General features: G+C 40.1%; 1 protein-coding gene across 1 annotated transcript in view; it reads left to right on the forward strand.

Moving 5' to 3' along the window:
- Positions 1-6,692: 6,692 nt before the first annotated feature.
- Positions 6,693-19,771, forward strand: part of ntf3 (neurotrophin 3) — a 118,006-nt gene continuing 104,927 nt past the window's right edge. The window contains exon 1 of the mRNA XM_061961338.2: positions 6,693-6,828. Within this exon, the coding sequence (XP_061817322.1) occupies positions 6,811-6,828 (18 nt within the window). The 5' untranslated portion in view covers positions 6,693-6,810. The remainder of the gene's footprint in view (positions 6,829-19,771) is intronic.

Below are 19,771 nucleotides of genomic sequence, written 5' to 3' on the forward strand. Positions count from 1 at the left end.
GGAATGGTTGAAAGGACAGTGTTGTATGTGGGAAACAGGTAGTGTCGCAGACCACCGCCTGTGTTCAACCTTGACATAGATGGCTTCCCTCACTCCTCTTTCCAAACATCCACCCTCCCTGTCCACAATCTGTCCATGTTGTCCACCACATTATTCATTATTGTCATGTCACTCTGCTAGTAGCGTCACACTATACCTCCATGCTAACCAGCGCTACATGCTACACTTCAATCTCTGTCCTTGGCTTTGACCGAAGGGTTGCTTGTTTGCATCACAACAGTTGTTTTTCCTCACTACCATAGGGCCAAACCATCCTTGCCTGGGCACACCCTGCTGGTTTTGGAGTTGAAATAGTTTGGGGTTTTGGCACCCGCTTGAATAGATGTCACCAATCTAAGTCTAAGACCAGATGTGACCAATCTACATTTGTAAGTCTAAGACTAGATGTGACCAATCTAAGTCTAAGACTAGATGTGACCGATCTAAGTCTAAGACTAAATATGACCAATCTAAGTCTAAGTCTGAGACTTGATGTGACCAATCTAAGTCTAAGACTAGATGTGATCAAGCTAAGTCTAAGACTAGATGTGACCAATCTAAGTCTAAGACTAGATGTGACCAATCTAAGTCTAAGACTAGATGTGACCAATCTAAGGCTAAGACTAGATGTGACCGATCTAAGTCTAAGACTAGATGTGACCGATCTAAGTCTAAGACTAGATGTGATCAATCTAAGACTAGATGTGACCAATCTAAGTCTAAGACTAGATGTGACCAATCTAAGTCTAAGACTCGATGTGACCCATCTAAGTCTAAGACTAGATGTGACCAATCTACGTCTAAGACTAGATGTGATCAATCTAAGACTTGATGTGACCCATCTAAGTCTAAGACTAGATGTGACCCATCTAAGTCTAACACTAGATGTGACCCATCTAAGTCTAAGACTAGATGTGACCAATCTAAGTCTAAGACTAGATGTGACCAATCTAAGTCTAAGACTAGATGTGACCAATCTAAGTCTAAGACTAGATGTGACCCATCTAAGTCTAAGACTAGATGTGACCAATCTAAGGCTAAGACTAGATGTGACCAATCTAAGTCTAAGACTAGATGTGACCAATCTAAGGCTAAGACTAGATGTGACCAATTTAAGTCTAAGACTAGATGTGACCAATCTAAGTCGAAGACTAGATGTGACCAATCTAAGTCTAAGACTAGATGTGACCAATCTAAGGCTAAGACTAGATGTGACCAATCTAAGTCTAAGACTAGATGTGACCAATCTAAGTCTAAGACTAGATGTGACCTATCTAAGTCTGAGGAACGGCGTGGCCTCTACAGTGCACTACATGTGTGGCCTCTACAGTGCACTACATGTACTACATGTGTGGGCTCTACAGTGCACTACATGTACTGCATGTGTGGGCTCTACAGTGCACTACATGTACTACATGTGTGGCCTCTACAGTGCACTACATGTACTACATGTGTGGGCTCTACAGTGCACTACATGTACTACATGTGTGGCCTCTACAGTGCACTACATGTACTACATGTGTGGGCTCTACAGTGCACTACATGTACAACATGTGTGGCCTCTACAGTGCACTACATGTACTACATGTGTGGGCTCTACAGTGCACTACATGTACTACATGTGTGGGCTCTACAGCGCACTACATGTACTACATGTGTGGGCTCTACAGTGCACTACATGTACTACATGTGTGGGTGCACTCAGTGAATATTTGCATTTAAAGTATGAGCATAAATCATTTTGTGTTTTCCAACAGCAAGCCCCACTGTTGAGGATGAGGTCATAGTTGGTGGCGTGCCAAGTGGTAAGCGTGTCTAAACAAGAATGATACAGACGCTGACACCAATGCTGATACCATGTAGCTTTTCACCCAGCACACACACACACACACAATAGGCAAAAGTGTCGTGCTTTTTGCAACGTCTGACAGAGTACACACTAGGGTTGTCTCCATACCAATGTTTTGGTACCGGTACCAAATGTATTTACATACTTTTCTAAATAAAGGGGACCACAAAAAATTGCATTGTTGGCTTTATTGTAACAAGAAATGTTAGTGTACATGAAACATATGTTTATTATTGTCATTTAGTCCTTAAATAAAATAGACAACTTGTCTTTTAGTAGTAAGTAAACAAACAAAGACTCCTAATTAGTCGTATGCAGTAACATATTGTGTCATTTATACACCTATTATTTTGTACACATTATGAGGGACAAACTGTAAAATGGATTATTAATCTACTTGTTCATTTACTGTTAATATCTGCTTATTTTCTCTTTTAACATGTTCTATCTACACTTCTGTTAAAATGTAATAATCACTTCTTCTTCTCTTCTTTGATACTTGACATTAGTTTTGGATGATACCACACATTTAGGTATCGATCCGATACCAAGTAGTTACAGGATCATAAAATAAAATATAATACCTAACAAACCAATAATAATATGGTTAAAAAATACTGATGTAAAGGGTAGGTGTCATACTGTTTTCCGTTTTAACATGTTCTATTAAAATGTAATAATCACTTATTCTTCTCTTCTTTGATACCTGACATTACTATTGGATGATACCACACATTTAGGTATCGATCCGATACCAAGTAGTTACAGGATCATAAAATAAAATATAATACCTAACAAACCAATAATAATATGGTTAAAAAATACTGATGTAAAGGGTAGGTGTCATACTGTTTTCCGTTTTAACATGTTCTATTAAAATGTAATAATCACTTATTCTTCTCTTCTTTGATACCTGACATTACTATTGGATGATACCACACATTTAGATATGGATCCGATACCAAGTAGTTACAGGGTCATACATTGGTCACATTCAAAGTCCTCAAGTGTCCAGGGACATATTTACTGACTTTATAAACATGATATGAATTTTTTTTTAAAGGAAAAAAGTATCAAGTAGTAGTATCGACTAGATACACTCTTGTACTTGGTATCATTACAGTGGATGTCAGGTGTAGATCCACCCATGGCGTTTGTTTACATTGTGAGGCCGGTGAGCTACGGTGTGTAGTGAAGCATGTTTAGCTATTCCTCGTTTTCCAATGATACTGTGATGATACTTATAAGAAACTTACTTTATTTGTCGCCATGGAGACCAGGATTAGTGATTTAGAAGTAGCTAAAACACTGTGGAAGGATGTTAGCTGCTAGCTGGCTAGCCATGTCTTAAAGCAGCTCTTAATTGTATTTGAGTTAAAGCACAGACCAGGAGTGGCAACCATAAATCATGAATAATTGCATAAAATGTTGTTGTATTGTAACTTAATCCTTGACTATGGTGGACTTGATGTCATATGGAAACGTGGCAATTGTTCTTTGAGTGCAAGAAGAAAAGCCCAATGTGTTTAATGCTTTTTCATTTATATTTTAACTTTGTAAAATAGTTCTTGGACTGTGAGTGTTTAATATAGTGTGGGATTTTCTGTTAAAATAAAGCCAATATTGACAGTTTTCGTAGTTCCCTTTATTTTTAAAAGCAATACTAATACTAAACAAGCAGCGTTGTTCGGGCCCGCGTATTTGGCAGGTGCTAGTCCTAAGTGTCCCAATACTTTTGTCTACTTGTAGTCTGAAGTGTCCCAAGACTTTTGTCTAGTGTACCTACCTTGTCTGCATTGTGTGGGCACGTTGGTGCTTCCTGCTTTTAAGCAGCCATCTTAAAAAAACAGCACCGCAGGAGCATCAGTGCAGCGGGTCTTTGAAGGGTCATAAAATCAAAACCGGAGCAGGTATTAAAAATCCCATCTATACTTTTAATCACAAGGGTTTAATCTCTCACCTGTGTTAGTTTGAAGGCGAAACGACAAACGCGCTCAGAGGAGATAGATTTTGAAGGAAGGTGACCGGTTTTAACAAAAATGTTGTTTTGAAGGGGGAATAGAAAACTTCCTGTTGATTTTTGCTGGGGGTTGTCAATTTATGAAATGTAGGTCTAAGTGAGACCTACATAGAGGCTTTTGTTTCATGTCTCTCCAACCTTCCCAGTGGGGGTTACAGGCAGTTTTGTAATTTTTTTCATCCGAGGAGCAGTTTTTTGTGCGTTTTATTAAAAAATTGCTGTAGAGCACAATTTTTAGATTTGGGGTTAGGTTTTTTCATTAGATCACAGTTTTAGCCAGTCCTGATGTGTGTGTTAAGTTCGGTGAGTTTTGAAGCATGTTAAGGGGGTCAAATTACAGCTCAAAGAGGCAAAAGTGACTGTTTTTAGTACTTTTTTGTCTTGAAGGGGGAATTGCCAACTTCCTGTTGATTTTAGCCCGAGAATGTACCATTATGAAAGTTAGGTCTGAGTCAGACCTACATAGAGGATTTTGTTTCATGTCTTTCCGACCTTCCTAGTGGGAGTTACAGGCAGTCTAGTTTTTTTTTTCCTAGGGGGCGCTAGAGCGCAATTTTGATTTTTGCAGTTTTTTTTTTTTATTAAAAGACAATTTTCGCAGGTCCTGATGTGTGGGTCAAATATGGTGAGTTTTGAAGCATGTTAAGTGGGTCAAATTAGTGCTCGAAGAGGCGGCGGAAGAATAATAAAGAATAAAACGAACGAATAACAATAGGTCCTTATGTCCTATTGCATAAGGACTCCCTTTGGGAGTCCTTTTGCAATGGGCCATTGCGGGCCCTAAAAATGATTGGTATCGGGACAACCCTAGTATGGACTAGGTTTTGTTTCCAAGACCCAAACCCTACCATGCTGCTCCAGTGGGGTTATGGAGCACAGAGACAGAGCTGTGGACAACAAAAAAGATCCAGTAGAAAACTTTTCAACTAGCATAGTGTTGTAGTCCATTTCCAAAACTGTACATGGCGCTACTTGTACAGTTTCTGTGAAAACCATGAGTGTCCAGAAAAGTGTCTATAAATTAAAGCTATAACTATTCTACAATCCATGTGGCTCACCCCCACTATTGTTATTTTCCTGACAAATACAGCAAACATTAAAAATGTTACAAAAACCAGAAATCCAGTTTTTGTCCTTCTTTCCTGGCATCTTCCTGATTTGTTTGTTTTGTTTGCTTTAGCTAATGCGGCGATGGAGTCCCTCGACGGGCCGCCGTCCGCAACACTCGGAACGTGGGCTCATTAAAGGAGCGCCACCAGTTTCATGTTCCGTCATTCAATCAAATAAAAATGTGACGGAGATGGATGCACATGAAACTTTGTGTGAATATCTTGACAAATATGAGATGATTATATCAGTAAAGAAGGTGAGGCCGCCATAACCACAACACCAGGGGGAGCTCCACTAACCACGTTAAACCCAGATTCCCATCTAACAAAGGTCTTAACTCATTCTCCTTCTATGCCACATCAAAGTGGAATGCACTCCCAACAGGTGTAAAAGAAAGTGCATCTCTATCCTCCTTCAAAAGCGCACTAAAAGAACACCTCCAGGCAACTACAACCCTTGACTAACACCCTCCCCCCTCCTCATCCCACCCCCCGGATTGTAAATAATGTAAATAATTCAATGTATATACTCTGATGATGAACTTGTGTGATGACTGTATTATGATGATAGTATATATTTGTACCATGAATTGATTAACGAGGACTTAAAAGTGTAAAAACTTATTGTGGTGTTACCATTTAGTGGTCAATTGTAGGGAATATGTACTGTACTGTGCAATCTACTAATACAAGTTTCAATCCATCAATCAATCAAAATGTCAAAAGGCAGCAGCTCACACATTCTCATACTTTCTGTAAGAAATTATGTCAGCCATGTTGAAAAATGTATAATCAACGTGAAGGAGCCCAGAATTGTTTTTATGTAAATGTTGACAACATTCCAGAAACCTTGCAATGTATTAAATCCATAAAGTTGTATAAAAGTGTATAAAATGGAGTAGATGAGTTATTGTGATGTAGACAAATGTCATATTTTGACCAATTTGCCGAATTTAGAAATAAAATGTTCCTCTTAGACACACGTAATAAAGGTGTTTGATGATAAATTAAACACAACATCAAACATTATGTCACTACTGGTCTCACCTTTCCTAAAAAATAATGTTCAAAAAACAACTTCAAGCTTTGTTTACTGACATATAATATTCATGTTTTCATAACTTTTACTGCAAATATCAGATATCGGCCTCCTTGACTACTAATAATGGGTATTGGCCCTAAAAAAACCCATATCGGTCGATCTTTAATTGGAGCACAACCCATACAGTATGAAGGGGATTCATACGGCCCCATTCGTCGTGGTTTACCTGACGCATGAAACCTGACAAAAACTCGGGAGGATGTACTAACCACTTCTAGAGTGTTGAATGTCTTAAAATGTGTTTTGTGGCAATTCCAACTTTGACCACAGCCTGGGTTGCCACACAGAGTGGCGCTTTTCACCATTTTCAGCAGACTGCTTTGCAAAAATAATTAACCCACCCCCTTCCTCCTACGCGAGATCCTCCTGACTGCACCTGCGCACTTTTAGGATAATCAGGGTGGACTTTTGGGCGCACGGAGGCCATCTGTCCCGCATCAGAGAGAGTGTGTGGATTATGTTGGAAGGGGTGAGAGAGGGAGGGAGGGAGAGGGAGAGAGAGAGAGAGAGAAAGAGAGAGAGAGAGAGAGAATTACACACCCTGATCCTCTCCGCTCCAGAAGCAGAGCGGCAGGCAGGCAGGCAGGCAGACTGCAGCCCTCCTCAGTGAGAGAAGTTTTGGCCCAAGGATTCTGTCCTAGAATGAGATGACCTTCATGTCGACTCTGTTGGATACTACCCGGCCGATGCTATGGTTGCCTTTCTTACGGTAGGAAACTTTTCACTTTTGCATAACCCGCCAGACTAAAGATTACAGCAAGTTGGAGTGTTGGCCAAGTGGTAAGCGTGACATTGCACACACAAAGTTGTCAATGAAGCCAGTTTGGTTTAGGAGGAGTCATGTGACGTGTGGGAAGACAACCATTCCTGGGTCTTTGTGCAGGTACAGGTCTTGGGTTTCTCCCCTGGAGCTATGTGGACGTGTTCTAGGGAGTGGACCCGCTCGTCTTTTTGGAAGAATCAATCCTAGTCAAGCCTAATATTTGGACTAATAGGATGTAAACAGCAGTCAACCATAAACACAACATAGTCACACACTTTTAAAGACTTAAAGCAGCCTTTTCCACACTCTTTGTTGGAACTTCACAACCGTGTTGACGTCGGGGCCAAACTTTTCCGCTACAGAGGGGCCCGATAAAATATTAGCAGTGAATTAGTCATCTTACTCTTGATTTTAATCACATCCAATATTTATATCTGAGTTACTTACAGTTTAACCTTGTTAAATGCTATAAAAGCATATCTTAGTCACAAAGATTATTATTAAGGCTTAGGTCAGGCGGATTACAAAAAAAAGGGACTAATGAAAAATAATTTTCCATGCAATTATGCATAATTAGATTATAAATAAATAAAAATATAATAAATAATAAGTGTGAATGAAAATACAGCTTTAACACTTTAGTCATAATTTTTGTGCCAAAGAAACTTCTTTATGATTTTAGCTGCTGGATATTGTCACTACTGCCACCGGTGGTGGAAAAGTGTATTACATCTGAGTACACAGCCGAACAACCACAACGGTTAAGAAACACTGACCTAAAATATATATTAGGGCTGTCAAGATTAAAAAGTTAGGTAAAACTTTAGTATGGGGAACATATGAACCATTAATTAGTTGCTTATTAACATGCAAATTAGTAACATATTGGCTGTTAATTAGTCATTATTAAGTACTTATTCTGCATGGCCTTATGATACAACCAGTAAACCATTAACTAAGTCTTCCCTAACCCTAACCCCAACCCCAACCCCGACCCTACCCTCAAACCTAACCCCGTTAATAGGCAACTAATTAATGGTTCATATGTTCCCCATACTAAAGTGTTACCAAAAGTTAACTCATGTGATTAATCACAACATTTATTGCATTAATGATTAGTCATGCAATTTATTTAGACGGTACAAGCTTGTTTACCTTAACGGACACGGTCAGCGATCAAATGGATGCATGCGTCAGTCCCAAAGTGAGTGAGGAGACTTGTGACACATTTCACTCCAAAATACATTCAGAAAAGAACTTCAGATAAAACTTAACACGTTTTGTGCAAAAAAAAAAAACGACAAATAAAACGATTAAAAAGGTCCTGACAATAAATTTGCATCTGTGTACAAATATTGGGTTCTTTTCTTCAGCAAATTTGAATCATGCAAGTGATGAATCGCCTGATTAATCATGATTCATACTAAATGTGACTAAAAGTGAATCATTAGAAAGTCCTGGTTTATGTACAAGTTTCATACTAACTAATGGAGTGGAAATACATGCTAGTAATATTCCTGCTCAATTCAATTCATGTACTTACAAACACAACATTGTATATGAAGTCAACACCTCTTCCCATGGACTTCCAACAATGTGGGGACCTCACAACCCATAAATGAAGATCGATTTATATAAGTGTACAGCTCTGGTAATGGCTACATTCGCACCCACCTGCATCAAAATAAATATGACTTTTTGTTTTGTTTACTAGGGCATGCATATATAATATGCATTAGTTTGACTATTTAAAATCAAGGATAATAAAAAGGAGATGCTTGGAAATAGCATAAAAATGCCCCCAAAACTTGGAAAAACGCGATTCATAGCGTTACTTTTTGGTGTAACCATCATGAGCGTTCTGTTCAGGTATATTTCTTTTATATTTTGATAAATCATCATAAATAGGTATTGATCAATCTTTAAGCTGTATTTGATTTCAGTTTGCTTTTGACATCTTATTTAGAATTGTAGTTGAAATTTTAAAACCTTGTGTTGCGCTCATGATGGCGTAACCCATACTTGCCAACCTTGAGACCTCAAGACCGTGGTTAAGAGTGGAGGAGTATATTTACAGCTAGAATTCACCAAGTCAAGTATTTCATATACTGTATATATATATGTATAAGAAATACTTGACGAAATACTAAGTCAAGTATTTCATATATATATATATATATATATATATATATATATATATATATATATATATATATATATATATATATATATGAAATACCTGACTTTCAGTGAATTCTAGCTATAAACATATATTTATTTTATTATATATATATATATATATATATATATATATATATATATATATATATATATATATATATATAAGAAATACTTGACGAAATACTAAGTCAAATATTTCATATATATATATATATATATAAAAAAAATATATATATATATATATATAAGAAATACTTGACTTTCAGTGAATTCTAGCTATAAATATATATTTATTTTATTATATATATATATATATATATATATATATATAATAAATACTTGAATTTCAGTGTTCATTTATTTACACATATACACACACATAACACTCATCTACTCATTGTTGAGTTAAGGGTTGAATTGTCCATCCTTGTTCTATTCTCTGTCACTATTTTTCTAACCATGCTGAACACCCTCTCTGATGATGCATTGCTGTGTGGCACGCACAAAAGAGCTTTCATCAAATGCACTAGATGGCAGTATTGTCCTGTTTAAGAGTGTCACAACATTGCTGTTTACGGCAGACGAACTGCTTTACGGTAGAAATAAACGTGACTGCTGTTGTTGTGTGTTGTTACCGCGCTGGGAGGACGTTAATGAAACTGCCTAACAATAAACCCACATAAGAAACCAAGAACTCGCCCTCCATCCTTCTACAGTTATAACATGATTGGGCAGGTACGCTATTTATATTGTGGGTTAGCGTAGTCCGCCTGAATTTCGGGAGATTTTCGGGAGAAAATTTGTCCCGGGAGGTTTTCGGGAGAGGTGCTGAATTTCGGGAGTCTCCCGGAAAATCCGGGAGGGTTGGCAAGTATGGCGTAACCAAACTAGATTTCATTTAATGATCTTATTTTGAATATTTATTCCCTTTTTTACATTTAGTATATTTAAATATTCATTTATAAACATTGAATACATTTCAAATATCAATAAAATGCAATTGGCTTCATCTTAAAGGGTAATGTGTAGTTACACCAAGTCATGAGCGTAACACTAAGCTTCATCACTTTGACTTGTAAATCTCTAATTCTGCTGCTGTTTTATGCTTTTTTCTTTTTGGAACATGTACTATACATAAAGTCCCATATAAAATTATGTTTCTAGCAATACTTTAATTTTGCCTTTGAAAGTAACACTGCAATGTCCATTAGTGGAGCTGCACACAGACAGATTATTTTTCATTGCAAAAGGCGGTGATAGTCCAAAAGTCAAATGTAAATAGAACCAGAAACAAGGCATGTACAAGTTCTGTGGTTTCTGGTACTACTGCAGCGGGCACTTTGCAGACCAGACGTTGTTTTGCAATTGATATTACGGAGTTAAATGACAAAGTCTTCGGTCCCATGAGGACTAGAAGTGTGAGTTTGGAGCATTACAATAAAAGTCAAGAGCTCCTTTTTTAAAACAATGTTTTCCTTTCATGCAGCTAAAATGTCAGATTCAGTGCAATACAAGTGTGAGAAGACAACAGTCAATTCTAATTGGTGTTAGGGTTTTCATGCTGGAGAACTGACTAGCTGGGCTGCAGGTCTCCTGGTCAGTACAGTATGTTGGTCATCAGCGTACAGTAGGGGTGTAACGGTACGTGTATTTGTATTGAACCGTTTCGGTACGGGGGTTTCGGTTCAGTTCGGAGGTGTACCGAACAAGTTTCCACACGAACATATTAAGTAGCCGCCTCCACTTCCTTCTGCCTCTGTCTCTGTCTCTGTCAGTCCTCTACACAGCACCCAGCATTGTCCCACCCACACAACCATCTGATTGGTTACACACAGAGCGGTAACAGCCAATCAGCAGTGCGTATTCAGAGCGCATGTAGTCAGTGCTTAGCGTTTAGCAGGTAATCATCAGGCAGCGGACTCTCCCAAATGATAATAAACACCTCCCAGTCAACTACTAGTAACATCACTATGAGCCCGTTGACCTTCTAGAAATATAAAAGGCAGCTCAGCTCGCTCGCAGTCCTGGCTTGAGATGAAGGCTAATTAGCTTATAGCGTAACGTTAGCTCATTTTGCGGTGTGTGTGTTACGGACAGCAAAGCCCTGTCTGTTATTTCACTTGACCTTTTTCTGTGTTGATTGAGCTGTGTTGAAGCAGCAAAAAAGGACATTATGTTAAATGAAGAGTTTCTGTCTCTGATAGTTGATATAATAATGTAAGTGCATCATTAAGCCTACATGAACTCCATGGTGTTCAGGGATGAATAGTCTCTCCTATTGTTATTGTACTATTTTTTCAGCTATAGTTACATTAATCATTAGTAATGGAGCAGCCTAGTTTTGAATGGCAGGGTCCCTGCTATCACATGTTGATAAAAATATAACATTTACATAATAAAAATAAACTACAGGCTTCCAAAATGCTGTAATAAATGAAGCATGATGAGTTGACTTGAAACTGTTTAATGTTGCACTTTTTATATGTAGAAGAAAAGTTTTGTCATTTTATTTAATCTGAGCAACAACTTGAGGCAGTTTAATGTTGATTAACGTGGGCAGAATTATTATAGTGTTCCCAATGTTAAAAGGATAAAGCCATTGTTTACAAATTTGCTAAATAAATAACCAAAAAATGTATATTTTGTTGTTTTCTTACTGTACCGAAAATGAACCGAACCGTGACCTCTAAACCGAGGTACGTACCGAACCGAAATTTTGTGTACCGTTACACCCCTAGTGTACAATATGTTGGTCATCAGCGTACAGTAGGTTGGTCATCAGCGTACAGTATGTTGGTCATCAGCGTACAGTATGTTGGTCATCAGCGTACAGTATGTATAGGTGTTGCAGTGGCGGACTGACGCAGAGTGAGGAATTAGGGCGTAGAGAGGTCTGTCTACTTTATAGAGCATTAAAAAGGCCCCCAGACTTACTGGCAAGGTTGCGTGCGAGCAGGAGACAGCTGTGACTATTCACTTTAACATTCACTCTTTTATTGCAGCACAGGAATGAGACGTGTGAAGTTGAACAAGGTCATATGTGACAAATCCCCACTTGATTGTATCGATAAGATAAGACTGTCGGGTTGCTGTGGATGACCCAAATTTGGGCTTTGCATGTTAGAAGGTGAATAAAATATACATGACTTACAATCAGCGAGGAGGAAGATTGCCAAGGGAGTGACTTCATGGCGGAAGTGACTTCAAGTGTGTTAAATGATGTTTACTTTGGAAGGAGTAGAAACATCTCCGCCACACTTTCTGTTGCAAGAGCGACGGCGTACTTCACTGAAGATGGAGGTCAATAAAGATGAAGTGTGCCAGACCTCTCACACCTCTTTTACATCTGCAAAAGTCTAGGGACACCAATACACTCTTTTCCGGACTATAGGACCGTTATGTTAACTGCATTTTAAGGGGGGGAAAATAATGTTTCCATATATTCACCACAGATATATACGCTGTGAAATGAGCTATTTACACATAAATATTCTCTAAATGTTTATTTACATACCTTAATTGTTACACGGCAGTAAAAGGGCTGATGAAACAAAACAGAAGTCATGGTCATGGAGCCACTAGCTGTGCAAGCTCGCTCTCCACTCAGCTAAACAGACTCAATAACTCCACGTTGACGTTTTGCTGAATTTACTGAGGAGTTTGTGAGACTGAAACAATACAAAAAGAATGCCATTGTAAGGTAATAATACTAACTACTAACAGCCTGCTCAGTGGCCTAGTGGTTAGAGTGTCCGCCCTGAGATGGGTAGGTTGTGAGTTCAAACCCCGGCCGAGTCATACCAAAGACTATAAAAATGGGAGCCATTACCTCCCTGCTTGGCACTCAGCATCAAGGCTTGGAATTGGGGGTTAAATCACCAAAAATGATTCCTGGGTGTGGCCAAAGCTGCTGCCCACTGCTCCCCTCACCTCCCAGGGGGTGAACAAGGGTGATGGGTCAAATGCAGAGGACAAATTTCACCACACCTAGTGTGTGTGTGACAATCATTGCTACTTTAACTTAACTTTAACTAACACAGACACTCGTAAACATGTTAGCATATTAGATAATGCTAGTGACGCAAATATGCATGAAAACACTCTTACAGACATCACACATGGGACACTTTAGTACCGTATTTTCCGCACCATTAGCCGCACCTAAAAACCACAAATTTACTCAAAAGCTGACAGTGCGGCTTTTAACCCGGTGCGCTTTATATATGGATAAATATTAAGATTCATTTTCATAAAGTTTCGTTCTCGCAACTTCGGTAAACAGCCGCCATCTTTTTTCCCGGTAGAGCAGGAAGCGCTTCTTCTTCTACGCAAGCAACCGCCAAGGTAAGCACCCGCCCCCATAGAACAGGAAGCGCTTCTTCTTGTACTGTAAGCAACCACCCGCCCCCGGAAGAAGAAGAAGCGCGCGGTGCATGCTGGGATATGTGACGTTACATTTCCATTTGTGTGTTTATGTAAAGACCCCAAAATGGCTCCTATTAAGTGTGTTGTCTGTCTAATTATAAATAATGCAGACGAGGCGTGTTAACTGAGTTCTCAACGTTTACTCACAGCGTGCTCATAACCACATTCTAACTGCCAGCATACAACAACGCTTCTCAGGGCTACCGCGCATGCTCGTCACTATCGTTGCATGCTGGGTAGTGTAGTTGTTATATTTGCTAGCTCATAACATCACGTTAAGAGACACGCTTACGCGCTTAATTCACTACTCGCCGTCATTCCGGGTGGATTGACAAAAGACCTCCAGCCGCTAGATATTGGTGTCAACAGGGCATTCGAAGCTAGACTGCTAACTGCGTGGGAACAGTGGATGACGAAGAAGCGCGCGGTGCATGCTGGGATATGTGACGTTTCATTTCCATTTGTGTGTTTATGTAAAGACCCCAAAATGGCTCCTATTAAGTGTGTTGTCTGTCTAATTATAAATAATGCAGACGAGGCGTGTTAACTGAGTTCTCAACGTTTACTCACAGCGTGCTCATAACCACATTCTAACTGCCAGCATACAACGCTTCTCAGGGCTACCGCGCATGCTCGTAACTATCGTTGCATGCTGGGTAGTGTAGTTGTTATATTTGCTAGCTCATAACATCACGTTAAGAGACACGCTTACGCGCTTAATTCAATACTCGCCGTCATTCCGGGTGGATTGACAAAAGACCTCCAGCCGCTAGATATTGGTGTCAACAGGGCATTCGAAGCTAGACTGCTAACTGCGTGGGAACAGTGGATGACGAAGAAGCGCGCGGTGCATGCTGGGATATGTGACGTTTCATTTCCATTTGTGTGTTTATGTAAAGACCCCAAAATGGCTCCTATTAAGTGTGTTGTCTGTCTAATTATAAATAATGCAGACGAGGCGTGTTAACTGAGTTCTCAACGTTTACTCACAGCGTGCTCATAACCACATTCTAACTGCCAGCATACAACGCTTCTCAGGGCTACCGCGCATGCTCGTAACTATCGTTGCATGCTGGGTAGTGTAGTTGTTATATTTGCTAGCTCATAACATCACGTTAAGAGACACGCTTACGCGCTTAATTCAATACTCGCCGTCATTCCGGGTGGATTGACAAAAGACCTCCAGCCGCTAGATATTGGTGTCAACAGGGCATTCGAAGCTAGACTGCTAACTGCGTGGGAACAGTGGATGACAGAAGGCGAACACACCTTCACTAAGACAGGCAGGCAGCGCCAGACGACGCCAACATCTGCCAGTGGATCGTAAATGCCTGGGCAGATATTTCGGTCACAACTGTGGTCCGAGCTTTCCGGAAGGCAGGATTCACAGAACTGCTGGATAACAGTGACACTGACTCCGATGACTTCGACGAGACGGAACCGGCCATTTTGGATCTCACATTTGTCCAACTTTTCACTTCGGACACCGAAGACGAAGGATTTACGAATGAAGAATAACTTCAGAAAGTGAGCGCTATGTTTATTTTGTGTGTTGTGACATTAACGTTCGAGCAACATTATGTTGCTATTGCTCTGCACTATTTTGAATTTTACTATGTTTGTGATTGCACATTTGCGTACATTTTGGGAGTGAACAGAGTTGTTAGAACGCTGGTTTTTAATATATTATTAAAGTTTGACTGACCTATCTGACTGTTTTTTTGACATTCCCTTTAGCGCAGCGTAGGCGCGGCTTATAGTCCGGGGCGGCTTATTGGTGGACAAAGTTATGAAATATGCCATTCATTGAAGGTGCGGCTAATAATCCGGTGCGCCTTATAGTGCGGAAAATACGGTAAGTAAGAATTGTTTTAGTTATATAGTAAAACTTACAAACATGGTTTGGAGTGATGAATTAAAAAAAAAATCCATAAGAGTGGGAATGTTATGGACGGCTAGAAGATGGAACGCCACTTCTACGTCCGGTTGAAAGCTCTAAATTGAAGGACACAGCAGCACTTGCAGTGAGCCAACTCGTCCAAAAGATGGCACTATATCCCAAACAATAAAACACCTTTTCAGTGTATTTGCTTGGTTTTTCCAACTAGTCAAATGTTATCTGTATGGTTTTATAAGTCGCATGGTTCAAAATGTAGGAAAAAAGTAGAGCCTCATAGTCCGGAATTTACGGTACTTTATTGTGGAGCTCTCATATGACAATGTTTATGTCACTGTTGTTGTCTTTATTATGGCAGTATTGTGGAATGTGCTCAAATAGTATTTATACACACACGGAAATCTTTCAAGCGAGTGTTTCTAAAACAACTTAAATACACGTTTTGTGTTTCTTATTCTTTACTGATAATATCTTAGTCCTAGTATTTTATCTGTTGGAATGGCGAAGCGTTTATTGTTTTAAATACTTGGGCATTTTAATATGTATTTCAATGAAAAGTGTGTAAACAATAATCTGTTAATATTTATTATTCCTGGCCAATGTTGTGTCGTCTTACTCTGTTCTGCGGTCCTTGAACGCACCACAAAAACACGTCTGTGGTCACCGTGTGCTAAGCTTGTATGTTCAATCTACACAATTGGATACCTGAGTTGCTCCGACAGTCATGTGTTTTATACATGTTTAGGTATGTCTTTTTTTAAATGGGGAAAGATGTTAATGACTCCTGTTTTCATGCTAGCATTTAAAGGGGAACATTATCACAATTTCAGAAGGGTTAAAACCATTAAAAATCAGTTCCCAGTGGCTTATTTTATTTTCGAAGTTTTTTTCAAAATTTTACCCATCACGCAATATCCCTAAAAAAAGCTTCAAAGTGCCTGATTTTAACCATCGTTATAAACACCCGTCCATTTTCCTGTGACGTCACACAGTGATGCCAACACAAACAAACATGGCGGACGGACAGCAAGGTATAGCGACATTAGCTCGGATTCAGACTCGGATTTCAGCGGCTTAAGCGAAATTGAAGAAGAAACTGAAGCTATTGAGCCATATCGGTTTGAACCGTATGCAAGCGAAACCGACGAAAACGACACGACAGCCAGCGACACGGGAGAAAGCGAGGACCAATTCGGCGATCGCCTTCTAGCCAACGATTGGTATGTGTTTGTTTTTAAGTGTTGTAATGTTTTTAAGCTAAATTATTGGTAAACACAGTTTATGTATAATAATTTACGTAAAACCGCGAGTAATGAATAAAGTTTTCATCAATTAATATATTCTGTAGACATACCCTCATCCGCTCTCTTTTCCTTAAAGCTGATCTGTCCAGTTTTGGAGTTGATGTCAGCAGGCCAGGGAAGCTAGGGTGGATATTCTTCTCTTGATCATCTTCGGTGGCATAAGGGACGGTGTGAGCCAAGACATCCAGGGGGTTTAGCTCGCTCGTCTGCGGGAACAAACTGCCGCCATTGCTTGCCGTGCTACCGAGGGCCTTTGTCCCTGAATTGCTCACACACTCCGGCAGATTCAATGGGGGTCTGGCGGCAGATTTCTTTGACTTTATGGTTGGAAATGCATCTGCTTTGAGTGTCGCAGGATATCCACACATTCTTGCCATCTCTGTCGTAGCATAGCTTTGGTCGGTAAAGTGTGCGGAACAAACGTCCAATTTCTTGCCACTTTGGCATCTTTGGGCCACTGGTGCAACTTGAATCCGTCCCTGTTGGTGTTGTTACACCCTCCGACAACACACCGACGAGGCATGATGTCTCCAAGGTACGGAAAACAGTCGAAAAAAAACGGAAAATAACAGAGCTGATTTGACTCGGTGTTTGAGAAAATGGCGAATTGCTTCCCGATGTGACGCCGCGTTGTGACGTCATCGCTCCGAGAGCGAATATTAGAAAGGCGTTTAATTCGCCAAAATTCACCCATTTAGAGTTCGGAAAACGGTTAAAAAAATATATGGTCTTTTTCTGCAACATCAAGGTATATATTGACGCTTACATAGGTCTGCTGATAATGTTCCCCTTTAAGCTAGCGAGTTAGTGCCAATCAGTACATGAGTTTATCAAAGTGCAGTTATCATTATTATTGTTACAAGCCTAACGAGTTCCAAGACAGACAGACCCCTTGGACATCTTTGATGGCAATTCCATGACCCAACTTGGTGGTAAGCCTTTTTACGACCAGGGCACAAAGCCAGGTCTGTGAGGGAAGTGAATTCTGAAGTCTACATTTTATTTATTTAGCGCTTTTCTCTAGTGACTCAAAGCACTTTTACATAGTGAAAGCCAATATCTAAGTTCCATTTAAAGCAGTGTGGGTGGCACTGGGAGCAGGTGGGTCAAGTGTCTTGCCCAAGGACACAACAACAGTGACTAGGATGGCGGAAGCGGGGATCGAACCTGGAACCATCAAATTGCTGGCACGGCCACTCTACCAACCGAGCTATACCGCCCGAGTTTGGTGTGGCAGAACTTGACCACTGGCACATGACTGCCGTTTATTGATGGAGACGAGCATTTGTGAGAGTGCTGACTTCTCACTGGCCGGTCATGCCCGCACTGTCCAAAGCAGACCTGGGCAAATTAAGGCCCGTTAAGCTTTTCAATCTGGCCCGCCAGACATTCTCAATATTTTTTTCTACATCCTTAAGATGTAAAGTGTAGCTGCCATTATGATGTGTAGTGATGTTTTCAAATGCCTGTAAGTCTTCAACTATACTAAGTCTTTCAATGGTCACAATCTGCACTTTTGCATGATATACTAGTTACTATGGTCATCTAATTAGTTACTATGGTCATCTAATTAGTTACTATGGTCATCTAATTAGTTACTATGGTAATATAAGTGACGAGGCACCAAGCAGTGTGGGTGGGGAGCGTTTCCACAGAGTGTTTCCAGAGCGGCCAGCCTGAAATGCGGGTGTCAGGGACAGATGCGGAAGGAAATTTTTACAACAAAGTTCTGTAGCTTAGTGACCCTTCACGTTCATATTTTGCTGTGTTTCTTGCATTTTTGTTGCGTTTTGCTAGACTGTAAAATATGTGGATGGAGAGGGTGAGTGACGTTCATATGTTGTCAATATTCAGTATTTTATCATTTATAGTTAATATTGTAAATCCCACATTCTTTATTTTCAAGTACAAACCCCGTTTCCATATGAGTTGGGAAATTGTGTTAGATGTAAATATAAACGGAATACAATGATTTGCAAATCCTTTTCAACCCATATTCAGTTGAATATGCTACAAAGACAACATATTTGATGTTCAAACTCATAAACTTTATTTTTTTTTTGCAAATAATAATTAACTTAGAATTTCATGGCTGCAACACGTGACAAAGTAGTTGGGAAAGGGCATGTTCACCACTGTGTTACATGGCCTTTCCTTTTAACAACACTCAGTAAAGGTTTGGGAACTGAGGAGACACATTTTTGAAGGTTCTCAGGTGGAATTCTTTCCCATTCTTGCTTGATGTACAGCTTAAGTTGTTCAACAGTCCGGGGGTCTCCGTTGTGCTATTTTAGGCTTCATAATGCGCCACACATTTTCAATGGGAGACAGGTCTGGACTACAGGCAGGCCAGTCTAGTACCCGCACTCTTTTACTATGAAGCCACGTTGATGTAACACATGGCTTGGCATTGTCTTAAAAAGTTAAAGTACCAATGATTGTCACACACACACTAGGTGTGGTGAAATTTGTCCTCTGCATTTGACCCATCCCTTGTTCACCCCCTGGGAGGTGAGGGGAGCAGTGGGCAGCAGCGGTGCAGCGCCCGGGAATCATTTTTGGTGATTTAACCCCCAATTCCAACCCTTGATGCTGAGTGCCAAGCAGGGAGGTAATGGCTCCCATTTTTATAGTCTTTGGTATGACTCAAGCTGAAAAAAGCAGCGGCGTCCATGGTAACGTTGCTTGGATGGCAACATATGTTGCTCCAAAACCTGTATGTAAATTTCAGCATTAATGGTGCCTTCACAGATGTGTAAGTTACCCATGTCTTGGGCACTAATACACCCCCAACCCATCACAGATGCTGCCTTTTACACTTTGCGCCTATAACAATCCGGAAGGTTCTTTTCCTCTTTGGTCCGGAGGACACGACGTCCACAGTTTCCAAAAACAATTTGAAATGTGGACTCGTCAGACCACAGAACACTTTTCCACTTTGTATCAGTCCATCTTAGATGAGCTCAGGCCCAGCAAAGCGGACGGCGTTTCTGGGTGTTGTTGATAAACGGTTTTCGCCTTGCATAGGAGAGTTTTCACTGGCACTTACAGATGTAGCGACCAACTGTAGTTACTGACAGTG

The sequence above is a fragment of the Nerophis lumbriciformis genome, linkage group LG05, assembly GCF_033978685.3.
Source record: "Nerophis lumbriciformis linkage group LG05, RoL_Nlum_v2.1, whole genome shotgun sequence".
Taxonomy (NCBI): domain Eukaryota; kingdom Metazoa; phylum Chordata; class Actinopteri; order Syngnathiformes; family Syngnathidae; genus Nerophis; species Nerophis lumbriciformis.